The sequence below is a fragment of the Leptidea sinapis genome, chromosome 17 (genome assembly GCF_905404315.1).
Source record: "Leptidea sinapis chromosome 17, ilLepSina1.1, whole genome shotgun sequence".
NCBI classification, from domain to species: Eukaryota; Metazoa; Arthropoda; class Insecta; order Lepidoptera; family Pieridae; genus Leptidea; species Leptidea sinapis.
The window spans coordinates 8,505,837-8,521,128 of record NC_066281.1 but is presented as its reverse complement, the minus strand read 5'-3'; the positions used below and the strand labels follow the sequence as shown (position 1 = coordinate 8,521,128).

The 15,292-nt window shown below is 35.5% G+C and overlaps 2 protein-coding genes across 2 annotated transcripts in view; one reads left to right on the top strand and one right to left on the bottom strand.

Annotated features, from left to right (window-relative positions):
• The first annotated feature begins 219 nt into the window (after positions 1 to 219).
• On the top strand, positions 220 to 3,743 carry LOC126969131 (pre-mRNA-splicing factor CWC25 homolog). Its single transcript, XM_050814442.1, has 4 exons — positions 220 to 558; positions 675 to 887; positions 1,831 to 2,118; positions 2,905 to 3,743. The coding sequence occupies exons 1-4, from the start codon at positions 541 to 543 to the stop codon at positions 3,721 to 3,723; spliced, it is 1,338 nt and encodes a 445-aa protein (XP_050670399.1). The 5' UTR covers positions 220 to 540; the 3' UTR covers positions 3,724 to 3,743.
• The window catches only part of LOC126969129 (E3 ubiquitin-protein ligase lubel-like), a 16,410-nt gene continuing 4,856 nt past the window's right edge, over positions 3,739 to 15,292 (bottom strand). The window contains exons 5-9 of the mRNA XM_050814440.1: positions 14,951 to 15,102; positions 13,716 to 13,911; positions 7,514 to 7,656; positions 5,100 to 5,268; positions 3,739 to 3,965 (exon numbers count right to left, since the gene is read on the bottom strand). Of these exons, the coding sequence (XP_050670397.1) occupies positions 3,936 to 3,965; positions 5,100 to 5,268; positions 7,514 to 7,656; positions 13,716 to 13,911; positions 14,951 to 15,102 (690 nt within the window). The 3' untranslated portion in view covers positions 3,739 to 3,935. The remainder of the gene's footprint in view (positions 3,966 to 5,099; positions 5,269 to 7,513; positions 7,657 to 13,715; positions 13,912 to 14,950; positions 15,103 to 15,292) is intronic.

Here is a 15,292-nt window from a genome sequence, read left to right as displayed (position 1 = left end):
TTAATTTGCTGTTACCATTAAGTAGGTATTAAGAAACAAAGGACGTTTTGAGAAGTGCGAAGTCTTTCTTCCAATGCTATGAACAACAAGTTTTAAGCAAAGGATGGGAGACGAGGCAATTTCGGGGCCTGAAAAACTTATATTACAAAGAGAAAGACTTGTTTCCGAAGCCGTTATTTATTATTAGAATAGTTGGTTTTTTTTGACAAGTGACATAAGCAATAAAATGGCGTATCGTCTGTAATTTTGTACAGTCAAAAAGTGTATTGCATTGTGTACCTATGTGATATTGTTTTTATTCTGTGGGTGTTTACTGTTTTATCATCCTAAATGAATACTATAATAAGATAGGCAATGTAAACTTAATTTATTAATTATATTATGTATAATCAGTGTCTAGGTATCATCAATAAAATTTAAATTCTAAAACCTAGTGTTTTACATAATCTTGTGATTGTGGTCAGTTGGCAGTTCTTGTAAACAATCTTTTTTATTACCTTTAACTTATACGTCATAAACAGTGCTTTATTTACTTACGCCATGGGTGGAGGTGACCTGGTAAGCCCTTATTTATTGTCTTAATTTAATAATATGCATATTACTCTGTAAAGTCGTCATAATTTCATGATGAATTTAGTCAACATACCTACATTGTTTTCAATTTATTTTTACAGAATTCAAAAAAATCATGGCACCCGAGTACATTAAAGAATCAGGAACGTGTTTGGAAAGCAGAACAGGCTGCAGCAGAAGAGAAAAAAAGAATTTTGGAGTTACAACATGAACGAGCAGAGGAAAAGGACAGAGATGAACTTAATAGTTTAGTGCGAAAGAATTTCAGTGTAGAGAAAAACTTGGATGATAAACGTCTGGACTGGATGTATAATGTTAGTAGTCTTTGATGTTTTTTAATCTATTTTCCATGCACATATTTAAAAGAAGGGGGTAATTAAGTCAACTGCCCAGAATACATACATCCATGTTACATCTGTTTAATGCAATATAGGAATGTACAGAAGTGGCCAACCAATAGATGAAAATGCTTAAATATATGAGGTCCCTCAGAAGAGGTTTTAAACTCTGGAAGGAGTCAGGCTGGTTCCAACTGGTCTGGTCTGGTCTTGAAATTGGTAAACACATAAAATAGACTCAATGGAGTTCCTTTGTGGTAACAGTATTATATTATATAATTAGTATTAGTACCATTATTGAGAAAATATGTGTGAATATTTAATTTTTGAACCCTTGAGTGTAGAAATATCACTTAAAATGAAGTGGTAATATGATAATAAAAATGAATAATATATCAGAATTTATAATTAAAGTCATTAAATGTCCACTTGTGTATTGGAAAAGGTATGCTTCAAGCGTGTGGAATGGGTGCATGCAACTCAGTGGCATGTGTTATAAAATAGTAATAAACATGGGTGTGCATTGGTTTTCTAATAAGGTAGGCACTCTGGATCTAATTAGTCGCAGTTGAGCTTTGGAATATGAAAATATTGCTTACCGTAAGTGTTTAGTATCTACCGTAAGGAAAACTTTAATGAGTGTGTGTTAAATAGAAGTTTGGTCATAAAATAATGCAACCAAATTAAACTAAATGTACTTTAACACTAGTGCTATATTTATTTAGGTTCATCACTAGGTAGGCACTGCCTAATTGCCTATATGATATGCATAACGAACACCCCATTCACAAAGTTATGATTTCATTGATTTAAAAGTAATTTATATTATAGTTATTCACATAACCATTTATTATATACTGTGTGTGTGTATTGGTTTTCTGATAATTTGACAACAATTCAACATTTTGAATCATTTCAGAAACCAGAAAAACAAGTTCAGCAAGAGGAATATTTACTTGGTAGAGCTATTGGAAAAAGCTATGATCAATCTGGGAAATCTGATCAACCGGAGATTCCTGCTGTTGCACGAAGAGTAGTTGGTTCCAGCATGATAACAGCAGCAAGCGATGTTCAGGTTGATCTAGCTCGCAAACTCCGTGAGGATCCATTACTGTTGGTCCAGGAGAGAGAGAGGGCAGCACGAGCAGCATTACTAAATAATCCAGTCCAAAGGCGTCGACTTACTGAGCTGCTGCGTAAAGAGCAGGTAAACATTATCACCAGTACTGATGTTGACTCAAAATTTTAAATGGATTTATATTTTTAATGATGTTATAGATAATTGTTATACAGATATGAAGAAGGAGCTTATTAGCATAAGCTTCACTAAATTAGAGACAAAAATAATTTAACTCTACATTCTTAAGTGTCAACAATAAATCAAATCCATGTTTCTCCATTGATAGCTCGAACATAACATCTTGACATTTTTATATTAGTAAATCTCTCTTCAATAATCTTTACATTGAACTACATAGCATAATTGTGTAATAAGCATTATTGTGTTTAGGTCTGAAGGTTGTGGTAGGTAGTGATTGAGTTATGTCTCAAGGTGATGAGCCCATTGTAGTACTGCTCAGTATTTTTTTCAAGAATTCTGAGTGGCACTGCATTGTAATGTGCAGGGCGTATCAAACACCATCAGCTGAATGTCCTGCTCGTATCATCCCTTACTGTCATTAATTAAAACATTAATATACAACTATAACTGAGTGGACTCCAGTTTTGGAAGACCACTGCCACATTAAGTTTTGCTGTTGTTTCTTTTGTTTTAAGTAACTTAAGTGTTAGATTAAGCATATATTTTGTTCTCATTAACTTTTTTGTGTGAATGTGTCAGTTTTTCTTCCAAAATAAATTCATTTTCATTTCATTTAATACAATTACAATTATTACAATGAATGATTCTAGAGAATGTTACTATATTCCCAGCAATATATTATGTTTCATTACCGATGTGTTTCTTAAATTATAAATATTTGTTTATTTTTAGGAAGCAAACAGCCAAAAAAAAGCTAAGAAAAAACACAAAAAGAAGGACAAAGACCTTGATAATATATTAGCTGCAAAATTAAATGCCTTAGGTTCAGACAAGATAGATTTGTCAAAACTTTTAGAATCTGATGACTCTTCAGATGAGTCTTCTTCAAGTCATGAGAAATCAAAGAAAAAAAAGAAGAAAAAGAAATCCAAAAAAGAATCTAAAGAGAAGAAGAAAGATAAAAAGAAGTCTAAACATAAAACAGAAAATGATGAATCTGACAAGAGTAGGAAACGGAAGAGTAGTGATTTTGAGAATGAGTCTAGAGATGAACAGTATAGCAAAAAACAGAAGAGAGATGTGTCAGATGACTATAATAAATGCAGTTCCTCTTCAAAACCTAGTAAATATAATGAAAGAGACTTTAAAAAACCTCATAGTGATAAAGGGTCAGAGAGACGGTATGGTCTTGAGACATTTGGTGATAAGCAGAGATCACATTATAAAGATAGAAAGGAATATACGACTACTGATGATAAAACTAAAACTGATCACAGAAGCAGCAAAAAAATTGGTTTGAGCGCAGAAGAAAAAGCAGCAAGATTGGCGGAAATGGCAGCTGCTGGCGCAGAAAGGGAAGTCCAAAGAGGACGTAAAGTGGCAGCACAGTTGGCTGAAAAAGAAATAGAGGAGAAGTTATCAAATTCACGTTTACCAGCTCGAAGTGAAGCCAGAGCCTTGCCTGACTCTCTCGAGAGTAGAATTCACTCAAACAGACATTATATCCAAAGGGATAAAAGACAAATGAATGAGAACTTTGCCAGAAGGTGATTAAAAAAAATACTCTTACAGTTCTGTATTTTTATTGAGTATTTAAATTATAATATTATTATTACTAAAATAGCTGACAATCATACAAATTTATGTTACACATATAAATAAATAGTTATCTTTATTTAACTTTGAAATTTCTATAAATTATTAAACATACAAGAAATCGAAAAGTGAAGCATGATTTGATGAAATTTTCGAAATCGTATAAATCAGTCCAGAGGAATCTTCTCTTTGACGATCTGAAAAATGACAATCTGCATTAAAATATGTAAAAATAGTGAAAGCAACATTTGTTTTTCTAAATGTAAAGTTCCAAAAATAATAATAATTTTGGCTCCTCAATGTATTTTAGTATTTTTTCATTATTTATCCCTCAAAAATTGCAAATACAGCTCCTAATTAAGAATAATGACAATGAGTTTCAATATAGAAGTATACTGAAGAATAGTATCAATTGAAAAATTTGCTAAAATTACTCCTGTTAACCCACTAATAGTAAATAAAAAACAAATCCCAATCTCACTGTCGCTCAGAGGGCTATGCTCGGAGTTTCCCTTCGAGATCGAATCAGAAATGAGGAGATCCGTAGGAGAACCAAAGTTACCGACACTAAGTCTATGACAGATGGTTGCGAAACTGAAGTGGCAAGTCCTCGAATGGCGACCATGTACCGGAAGACGTAGTGTTGGTAACCCCCCCATATGACGAACTGACGATCTGGTAAAGATCGCCGAATAGGTTGGATGATGGCAGCGCAGGTCCGATTGTCGTGGCGATCTTTGGGGGACGCCTTTGTCCAGCAGTGGACGTCTTCCGGTTGATGATGATGATGAAACAGTTACTAATCAACTAAAAATTTCACCGAAGTCATTGTATACTTTGAGGGATCCTTACGTGTCCTTCAAGCCCCTCCACGAGGAAGATCCTATTTTTGGCCTTTGTACTTTAAATGATACTGCTTAAATTCCGTTATATCATACCTTACGAGCGAGCTAAATGTAAATTAATATGATTAATATAATATGCCCCCAGTTGTCTACCAAGGTTTAATCTAATTTATTATGACGAGCACTGTGGTTGGCCCTCTCTAAATTGGGTGATATAGGTACCTTGTTCAAAGCCGACACAAATAAAAAAAAATGCAAAGGACTATTTTTTTATCCTAATTCCCAGTAATAATCACCTCGGCACACATTCCTGCATATATCGGGTCAGAATCCCAAGGACCCCTCTCGGGTAGAGGAAGCGCGCGTCTACGAAGCTCTGCAATCAGTTCGCTGACTTCCATTATCGGGATTGGATCAAGCGTTCGCGCCAAGCCGGCCAAATACTCCACGTAGTGCAACCTGCAAGTATATATTGCGTAAACACACCTCTATTAGGCCTCGTTTGTAGAGGCCGTCGAGCGAGCCGTAGGGTCGCGGCGGGGGCCTCAAGGCAGCTCGGCGCACCAATGTTTCCAAGTCGTCCACACCCAATATCGGCAGCGGGTCCACTGACTTGCTCCGCACCAAACGACTCAAATACTCCAAGTAATGGTTCCTGCAAACACATGCCTTACTCACCGCTGCGTTGGTCCGTTTGTCCAGCTTTTGCACAAAATGGGCGAATAATATCTATTTTTATGGCTATACAGCTGATGTGTATAATACTGTTACAATTACTGTCATACTGTTAATCTTGATTGATAAGGATGAGTGTGGTCTTTCGGCAGAGGTGTTCCTCATTTATCTAATAGAAGGTCAAATCTACTAGAATATTTGTTCCATATCGTTGCCTACTCCAATAAATATTTATCAGTTTTCAATATGCGGAAAGATCATTAAAAATCGCTACTAAGATTGTCGTTGAAGCAAATATTCTTTCATCAACAATGAGCATTGCTTGGTATCCCCTTCCCTTCCAGTCCAATTTCCCAGAGCGATCTGACATTACATATTTACACCTAGGTGAAACCTTAGGTTCTCAGTAGCGTCTCAACCTACCAGGCAAAAAACGCAACTAAAAATAATAGTTACTTAACTTAAATTTACATGGCTGATTTTTATATAGGTGCTAGCTGACCCAGCAAACGTTGTATTGCCGATATTAAAATCGCAATACAAAAGTAACTGTTGATCGTAGATGGGTGAAAATTTGAGGTTGTACGTATTTTGAATGCTGACTCATAATCATAAAATTCAAAAAAAATTGCCGTGGGCCACCCTTAACATTTAGGGGGATGAAAAATAGATGTTGTCCGATTCTCAGACCTACCCAATATGCACTCAAAATTTCATGAGAATCGATCAAGCCGTTTCGAATGAGTTTAACTACAAACACCGCGACATGAGAATTTTATATATTAGATGTTTTGTAGAATATTATTCTAAAATAGTATCATAAGTGTGACTAAGTGTCAGAGTTCCATGGACCAAAACTTTTGTCAGACGCTTTAAAGCTCAACAAAAAATCAATGAACTATAAAGTACTTATTTTTACATATCTGATTTTTAGATATGTTGTTGTTGAAATAATTTTGCTTGTTATTTGTTACCAAATACATACTTAAAGCTTTGTGGCCTACCTAAACTTGACATTAGCTGGTTGTGGTGCCCCTTCCACACAAGCCACAATAGGAACAATAGAATAGCAAGCGTCGCAAATATGTTGGTCTCAGTGAGTCATACATCTTTGTGCCGTTTGGTGTCGAAACACTTGGCCCGTGGGGCCCAGAGGCGCGGAGAATATTCAAAATACTATCTTCGCGCCTCAATAAGGCTACTGGAAACCCAAGCGCTGGCAGCTATTTCGGTCAACGGATCAGCCTTGCTATCCAACGCGGTAATGCTGCCAGTATTCTTGGTACGCTTCCACGTAATGATAGTTTTAATTTTATGTAGTCGTAGTATTGTAAATATAGGTATAAGATTTGTTTTATTTAATATAAGTGTTTATAGAATAGAATATACATTTCAATTGCTAAAACAAAATGTTCTTGTCTCGTGTTCGCGTCCGTCTCTTTCGCACCATAATCAATTAATCAAATTATAATGAGTACCTTTTTTTTATGATAATAAGGGGCGAGACGAGTAGGTCGTTCAGCTGGTGGTAATTGATACGCCCTGCCCATTCCAATGCAGTGCCGCTCAGGATTTTTGAAAAACTCAAAAATTCTGAGCGGCACCACAATTGCGCTCGGCACCTTGAGACTAAGATGTTAAGTCTCATTTGCCCAGTAATTTCACTAGCTACGGCGCCCTTCAGACCGAAACACAGTAATCCTTACACATTACTGCTTCACGGCAGAAATAGGCGCCGTTGTGGTACCCCTAATCTAGCTGGCATCCGGTGGAAAGGAGCCTCCCACCTATATTTGGACATTACTGGTACGAAATAAGGTGTTAATTTGAATGAATATTTTTAATGTTATCTATATATAAGTTAATGTATACGATATACTCCGCAGCTTTCACATTTTTGACGACTTTTATTAAAAGGTCGTCGCATATTAATGCGATTAATGTGAGTCTAGTTGTTTGGAGTCTGTGGGATCAAAACTTACCAAGAAAGTTTAAAGAGACTACTCATGAGATACTCTTTAAGATCTTTTGCAGTCATCTGAAAATGGTCTGTCTAATAGAAAGCCCCATAAAAACAATATGATAACATCGGCATTTGTGTATGTTAAGAAAAAAACCTCAAGGTGAGTGAATGCTTACATGCCTATCCTATAAAGTGAGACAAAACGTTATAGACAGACGGTTAATTGTGCCAGTAAGTGTATCAATGTCTAAATAAATCTTACTTGCATAGCCCGGCTTGATTAGGTAGAACTTCACTGCCGCATGTAGTGTCAATAAGTCCTGTAGGAGTTTCACGCTGCAGTTGTATGGGACAACGTGGGCCAGTGCCTTCCGGAGCCACCGTTTCATAAGTCACGTTGTTCATCTGGGAGATATAGGAGACCATCAATATTCCTTGTATATAACTCTCTACTACCAGTTACATTATCTTTGGACCTAACGTCGATGACTTCACATCGTCGCTTTACCATGTGCAAAGCAAGCATCACTAAATAATATGCTAATATTATTATTAATAAACAAACTACTTTTTTTTGTATTATATATTTATGTAAAAGTGTTGTGTTGTGATGCTGAATATTATTGAAGTAAAACTTCTTTAGGCGTGACTTGGGGGGAAACTCAGAATATTTTTCTGACGGAAGTATTAACTTCCGGATTCAAATTGAATTTTTAACCATTATGCTTTAGTAGTTTAAAAAATTGTTTCAAATTGCTTAGTAATATTTTATGATAATGTCCAAGTGTATTTGTTCATTTATGACTACTTTTTTTTATAAATAATCAATAAAAGTTCTCAGGAAAAAGCGCGGGAAACGTTGAATCGAATGGTCGTTTTTTCTTTCACTGCATTTTAATTTTTGATTTTATCAGTATTATTAGTTTATTAGTGTAAATTATATTTATATTTAGTGTTAATATAATAGTTTAGTGTTTAGCTAGAGTCCAGGTAAGTTTTTATGTATATTATCATAATATGAACAAGCCGCCTGACTTGACTGCCCCGGGGGCTGAGATAGTTCCCCCGGCGGCTAATTTTATTACTGTATCGACAACTAATGAGTCGGAAATGGACACGGATAGTTCTGTTTCCAAGCGTACAAGTCGCAAAAGATCTCATTTACATAATATTTGCAAAACCTGTAATATAAAAAAGAGGAAGCACGCTCAGGCGGTGGGTGGTAAGACTGGATGTCGTTGTGGAAGCAGTGAAATTAGTGATACTTCAATAGAATTTACTAATAAACCTCCAGAAACATCTAATATCACTAGTGAAAATAATTCAATTGTTCCAACAATACCCTCTATTGGTTCAGATCCCAAAGTTTACACTTCTATTGGAAGGATAAAGTACAACGAAAATGACATAGCTCCATTTATTGTGCACATACAAAGAGAAATAAATTCACCAAGTGACAATACCACTCTACACCCTGTTTCATTTGGCAGGTTCCTTAAAAAAATATTCAAAATATTATTAATGGTTCATTGAATAAAATAGGTACGAACAGAATGTCTTTATCTTTTTCAAGTTTTACTGACACTAACACCTTCATTGAAAATTCCAACTTAGAAAAGATGAACTTGAAAGCATTTATTCCATCATTCCAAATAATGCGCATAGGCTTTGTACGAGGAGTGCCGTCGGACTGGTCAATTGAGGATGTTATTGAAAATGTGTCAGTGCCTAGTGGTTGTGTTAAGGTTCTCAAGGTTAGACGAATAAATTATAAGACTATAGTGGAGGGTTCTCCTGTCATATATGGCCATACCCAACTATATAATGTTTCAATTGTTGTCGATTTGGACATACGAAATTGCAATGCCGATCAAAATGTAAATGTTACAAATGCGGCTCTGAACACACTCTCTCTTCTTACTCTTGTAATGTATATGAGGAGAATGTTACTTGTCGCTATTGCTCAGGTAATCATTTTGCTACTAGTAGATCTTGTCCAGAGTATGACCGTCAAAAACAAATTAAAATTTCTATGGCACAAAAATGCATCTCATATGGGGAAGCAGCAAAATTGATTCCTCCTATTAATAAATCCTATGCTTATATAGCAGGAAGAACATCAGTTTCTTATAATACTCCAGTCCATCTGTCTACTCGCCCTCATTCATCTCATCAGTCACAGCCAAATAGTTCATATAGGAAAACAATCTTTAGAAATCGTCGTACACCCCCTACATCAAATAATGGTTATGATCAAGAGGCTTATCAAAATATAATCAAAAGAATTTCACACTCCTGCAGTCCAAGATGGCTGTGCATTGGAGAATACTTCCAAATTGACTACATCAGATATCAGTCAAATTCTCATTCAGACATTAACCCAGTCTAATATTAAAATACCGTACAACGTTGCATCTATAATCGATATGTTCAACAATCCAGAAACCCTTAAAAATGGCAGTACTTCAAAAAATTCTACAATGGAACTGTAGAAGTGCAGTTTCTAAAAAATCTGAAATAATATACTTAATAAACAAGTATAAGGCTTGTTTATTTGCACTCTCTGAGACTTGGCTTAAACCAGGCTCCCCTTTTAAAATCCACGGATTTTCTTGCTTAAGAGATGATAGTTCTGATGGGTATGGTGGTGCCGCTTTACTTATCAGATATATCTTTCTATCCTCTCTCACTTCCTATAGTAATTTTTCCGTGGTAGCAGCACAGATTAATAATATTTGTGTAGTTTCTATATATATTCCTTCTGCTTCTTCTTCAGCTCTTCACTACTTTAACAGTCTTATCACACGTCTTCCTTGTCCTTTTATAATTTTAGGAGATTTCAACTCCCATCATATTTCTTGGGGATGTTCTATCTCTACATATTGTGGTGAAATGTTGTTAGAAATACTTGATTCTCATAATATTTGTATACTTAATTCTGGTGCTCCTACCAGACGCACAGGACCAAACGAAAATATTAGTGCAATAGATCTTTCTCGTTCTTCGCCAAGTTTAGCTTCATGTATGACATGGCATACGTTATCAAGCTCACATGGAAGTGATCATTTCCCAATTGTTGTTTCATTTCCGACTAATGATTCGCGTTACTTACAGAATTCTTACAGAAAGCCACGTTTGAAATATAAACTCAAAAATGAAAAATTATGGGATAAATTTAAAAGAGCCGTAGACCTTAATATTTCGAATTTACCCAATTTATCGCATGGAGTTAATAATTGTAGCAATGCATTTACAAGTGCACTACTACAAGCTGCAGATGAAACATTCCCTTTGAAAAAGTCACCTAGTCGCCATATCCCTTCTCCACCTTGGTGGGATAAAGAATGTACTGAAATAGTTAAATTAAGACAAGAGGCTGAGAAACGGTACAATAGAGACATCTCAGACGAAAACTTTAGCGCTGTGTCTGATGCTATACCAAGTGCACGCAAACTACTAAAAGAAAAAAAAATGCAGGGATGGAAAAAAATTTGCCTATCCATTTCTCCTCATGTTCATCCATCTATTGTTTGGCAAAATATAAGACGATTTAGAAATGGTATCAGTGATAATCTTATTATATCAGTAGCTCCAAATTTAAGCGAAACATTTCTGGATCGTCTAGCTCCCCCTTCAGATCCGGAACACAACCTTTTTTGTAGTAATATTACTTCGTACATCTTCCAAAACTAATGTATCATTAATTCTTCCTTCACTATGCAAGAACTACAAAGTGCTTTAACTTCGATCAAAGACTCTGCCCCAGGTGAAGATGGTATTCCATATTCTTTTTTAGCAAACCTTAGTCAAGCTTCTCTTCAGTATTACTTGGATTTAATTAATAAAATAATTCTATCGGGCAATGTTCCGCCTTCTTGGAAATCGCTAATTATTATTCCCATCCTTATACCAGACAAGTCACCGAGTCTAGCATCATCATATCGTCCAATAGCATTATCACCTGTAATCGCAAAAATTGCTGAGAATTTGGTAAAAAATCGTCTTGAATGGTTCATTGAAAATCGTGGAATACTACCCGAATCACAGTTTGTATTCAGGAAAGGTAGGAGCACTTTGGATAGTGTGGGTACTTCAACGACAGATATACGATTGGCTTTTACACGTAATGAATCACTTATTGCAGTCTTTTTAGACTTGCAATCAGCTTATGATAATGTCAATCTGCATATTCTTCAATATAAAATGAACAAACTTGCTATTCCGGATATTCTAACAAACTTTATTATAAACCTTCTGTCAGGTAGAACAATAAAACTTGACCAACAACGGGATCAAAGTAGACTTGTGTGGAAAGGACTTCCACAAGGATCTGTACTCAGTCCGATACTTTTTAACCTATATACTAATCACTTGGAATCTTCACTTCCGAACTCTATTAACATTCTTCAATATGCTGATGATTTAGTAATATATGCCATGGGTAACACATTTAGTTCATTATGTAGCCGAATATCAAATTCCTTAGATTGTTTAAACTTTGGATGGATGAAAATGGTCTCAGCATTTCACCTCTTAAAAGTTCGGTAGTAATCTTCACGCATCAACGTTTACATCCTTCAATTTCCATAATTTACGATAATCGTCGAATACCAACTAATAACCATGTCAAGTTTTTGGGAGTCATTTTAGATTCAAAACTGACAGGAATGGCTCTTTGTGAATACGTAGTTACTAAATGTGAAAAACTTCTTAATTTAATGAGATGCCTCTCTGGTGTTTGGAAAACGGATGTGCACCCAGCACATCCGTTTTCCCTGAAGCTACTTTACAATGCTACAGTACGGAGTATCCTTGATTAAGGAACCTTCTTGTTAGAGCCCTGTAATTTAACAGGTCTAAGAAAACTAGATTCTATCCAATCAAAAGCTATGAGAATAATAACTGGAGCCATGAAATAGAGTCCGAGAGAGAGTTGAATGCATTACAAGTAGAGTGTAACGAACCCCCGCTTTATTTAAGGCGCCAGTTTTTGTCTGATCGTCTATTTTTTCGTGTTTTGCAATTTTCAAATAGCCCCTTGATAACCAAATTAAATACTCTAACGGATCTCATTGAATCATCAAGTTATTGGAATAACAAGCCACTCCCTTGTTTGGTAAAAAGTTATTTGAGGTATAAATCGACACACTACCTGATACATCGATCTCCAAAGCTTGATTTATTTAAATGTAAATATGAAGCCTTATCTACCATTCCGACTGTTCATTATCTTGCAAATATTGGAAAATATAATGCCAATAATTATTTTAATTCTCTTGTTAAAGAAAACTGTCCAGGATGGCATCACATTTATACCGATGTGTCAAAACACAAGTCAGAAGATTTTGTAGGAGTAGGAGTTTATCATGCCCAATATAATATTGTCCAAAAAATAAAATGCCCATCTAACAGACGTGTTAGATGGGCATCTGCAAAACTGACGAGTTTTTACTGCTGAATGTCTTGGCATCGCCAAAGCATTAGAATATGTTTTACTTTGTAAACTTAATAATAGTTTAATTTTATGTGATTCCAAGAGTGCTTTACGGGCTCTTTTGCGATTTCCCTTCAAATCAAAATCATTTTTTCCTATTATAGCAGACATTAGAAGTAATCTTTACGAGTGTTCAACAAAAGGTCTTTCAGTCACTTTTGTCTGGATACCTAGCCACTGTGGCATAATAGGCAACGAAACAGCCGACATACTTGCAAATGAAGCTGTGGTGTGTGGTGACATTTCCCCTTTAAAAAATATACTCAGGATTTAGCTGTTATTTCTGGTCTTTATCTCAGGGCCTCCTGGGGTAAAGTCTGGGCACAAAGCCACTTCGCCACTTCTATAAAAATCCTTCTGAGTTCTGTTTATCCTATATTGTATAGTATACTTTCTATACAATATATATTATATATATATATATATATATATATATATTCAGATAAGCAAAAAAGAATGTATATAATATATGTACCTGTTAATTATTCCTAAACTTAATTATAGTTAAGTTTTACTTAAATCGCGCGTAAAGATAACACTTTTTAATTTAATCACTAGATGTCCCTAACGGTAATGAAGCTGCAAACCGTACTGACGCACCAGGACGACCGCGAGGATGTGAAGGAGGAAAAGAAAGGGGGCATTACGTTCCAGCAAGATCCAGTTAAAATGTGGCTGTATAGTAGTTTATATATTTTATGGTAGGCTACAGTAGCAATGCATAGTTGTGCTTATTAAATCCATTAATATGTTAAATATATAATATATTTTTTTATTAAAGTTAATGTTTAATTTCTATTATTTTAACAGAACAGGCATATCTTTTCGAATCGCTCTGGTAAGTAGATTCTAAATATTAAATCCAATTTTGAATAAAAAACACTAAACAAAAAAAAATAACATTATAGTTACAAATATTAGGTTCAAAATAATCTCAATTAATGAGACAAAAGTTTTATTTTAAACTCACCTGTAGTAAAGTTTGTAGTTCACGCGGTTCTTTGTCTCGCAGATAAAAAAGACAGTTTCGGGGATGGTGTGCGTGTAAGCCCAACTTGGCGCAATATTCGCTCAAGCCACATCTGGCGCCCATCATGAACGGTTTTCCACACCCGTAGCAAAATTCATATTTACATTGCGTACAGGTAAAATGCATGCATCCTCCCCTTAAAAAGAAATATTTCAAAATATCTTGCTTTCATAACTGCTTCTTTATTGTACACCATAGAAAGGATTATAAAAATATCAGCACAATTTAAACCGTGCCGAGAATAGTACATTTGGAATTATGAAAACTTAGATCATTATAGTTACGTCTAGATAGACTATGTCTATCGTGTGCTGTGAAAATGTCGAAAAAAATAGTCTTTAGAACTAACCTCTATTTTGAGCAATTCACGCACACTAACACAAAGTGTCATACAAATCGCGAGTGTAAGACGTAGCTTGTCACGCACACTAAACTAATATTCCTGGAATGTTTTTATCGGTTGTGTAACAGTAGTAGTGTTCGGGTCTTAAAGAAAAAAATTCTATCGAACCTATCGCTAGCGAGTAACGTTTTGCAGTGGTTTCTATAGAAAATCGTCACCATGAGTGACTTATTTGACAGACGTTCTCGAGAAATACTGTTTGAGAGGTGTTATCTACGAAATTATTTTATTACAATAATATTTACACCAAAAACTATCGACTCCAGTTATAAGTGAACGCACGATTCGATTGCTAACTCATGGTAGAGGCACTGATGCTTATGTTTTTTTTTAATGAAAATAAGGGACGAGACGAGCATGACGTTCAGCTGATAGTAATTGATACACCCTGCCCATTACAATGCAGTGCCGCTCAGGATTCTTGATAAACCCATAAATTCTGCGGGGCACAACAATTGCGCTCGTCACTTTGTGACGTAAGATGTCAAGTCTCATTTGCCCAGTAATTTCACTATCTACGGCGCTACAGTACGGCACTAGCTTCAGTCCGAAATACAGTAATGTTTACGCATTACTGCTTTACGGCTGAAATGGGCGCCGTTGTGGTACCCATAATCTAGCCGGCATCCTGTGCAAAAGAGCCTATATGCCCTGTTACTATACCATAATTCTGTGACGGGTGAGTCTGAGCGATAATGCAGGTATTGGTTCTTTCGACTGTCTCGACTGTCTGCAGCTTGCTTTGCTTGTTTAAGGTAGAAAAAAAACAAACCTTGACAGTGAATATTTAAATCGACATCTGGGACACTCCAAGCCATTTTCCTTTAAATGTTGGTTCACGGCGGCTAGTGATCGTTCCGGGTCATTATCGTCCAGCCATACAGCATATTGTTCGCATGATATTCCCTCATGATTAGCAGTCCACTACAAAATAAATCTAATAACTATCCTAGGTCGGGACAATAAATAGGCTATATAATAATCTCAATTCCATCTACTAGGCTCCGTAAAATTGTTAATCTTTTAAAGTGGATTGTGTTAAGTATATTTTATAATAAACTCCCAAATGATATTAATATATTACCAATTAAATTTTTTTAATACATCGTAAAAA

Coding starts and splice junctions, on each gene's coding strand:
- LOC126969131 (XM_050814442.1), top strand. Junction 888..1,830: donor GTCTGGACTGGATGTATAAT/GTTAGTAGTCTT, acceptor GAATCATTTCAG/AAACCAGAAAAACAAGTTCA. Junction 2,119..2,904: donor AGCTGCTGCGTAAAGAGCAG/GTAAACATTATC, acceptor GTTTATTTTTAG/GAAGCAAACAGCCAAAAAAA.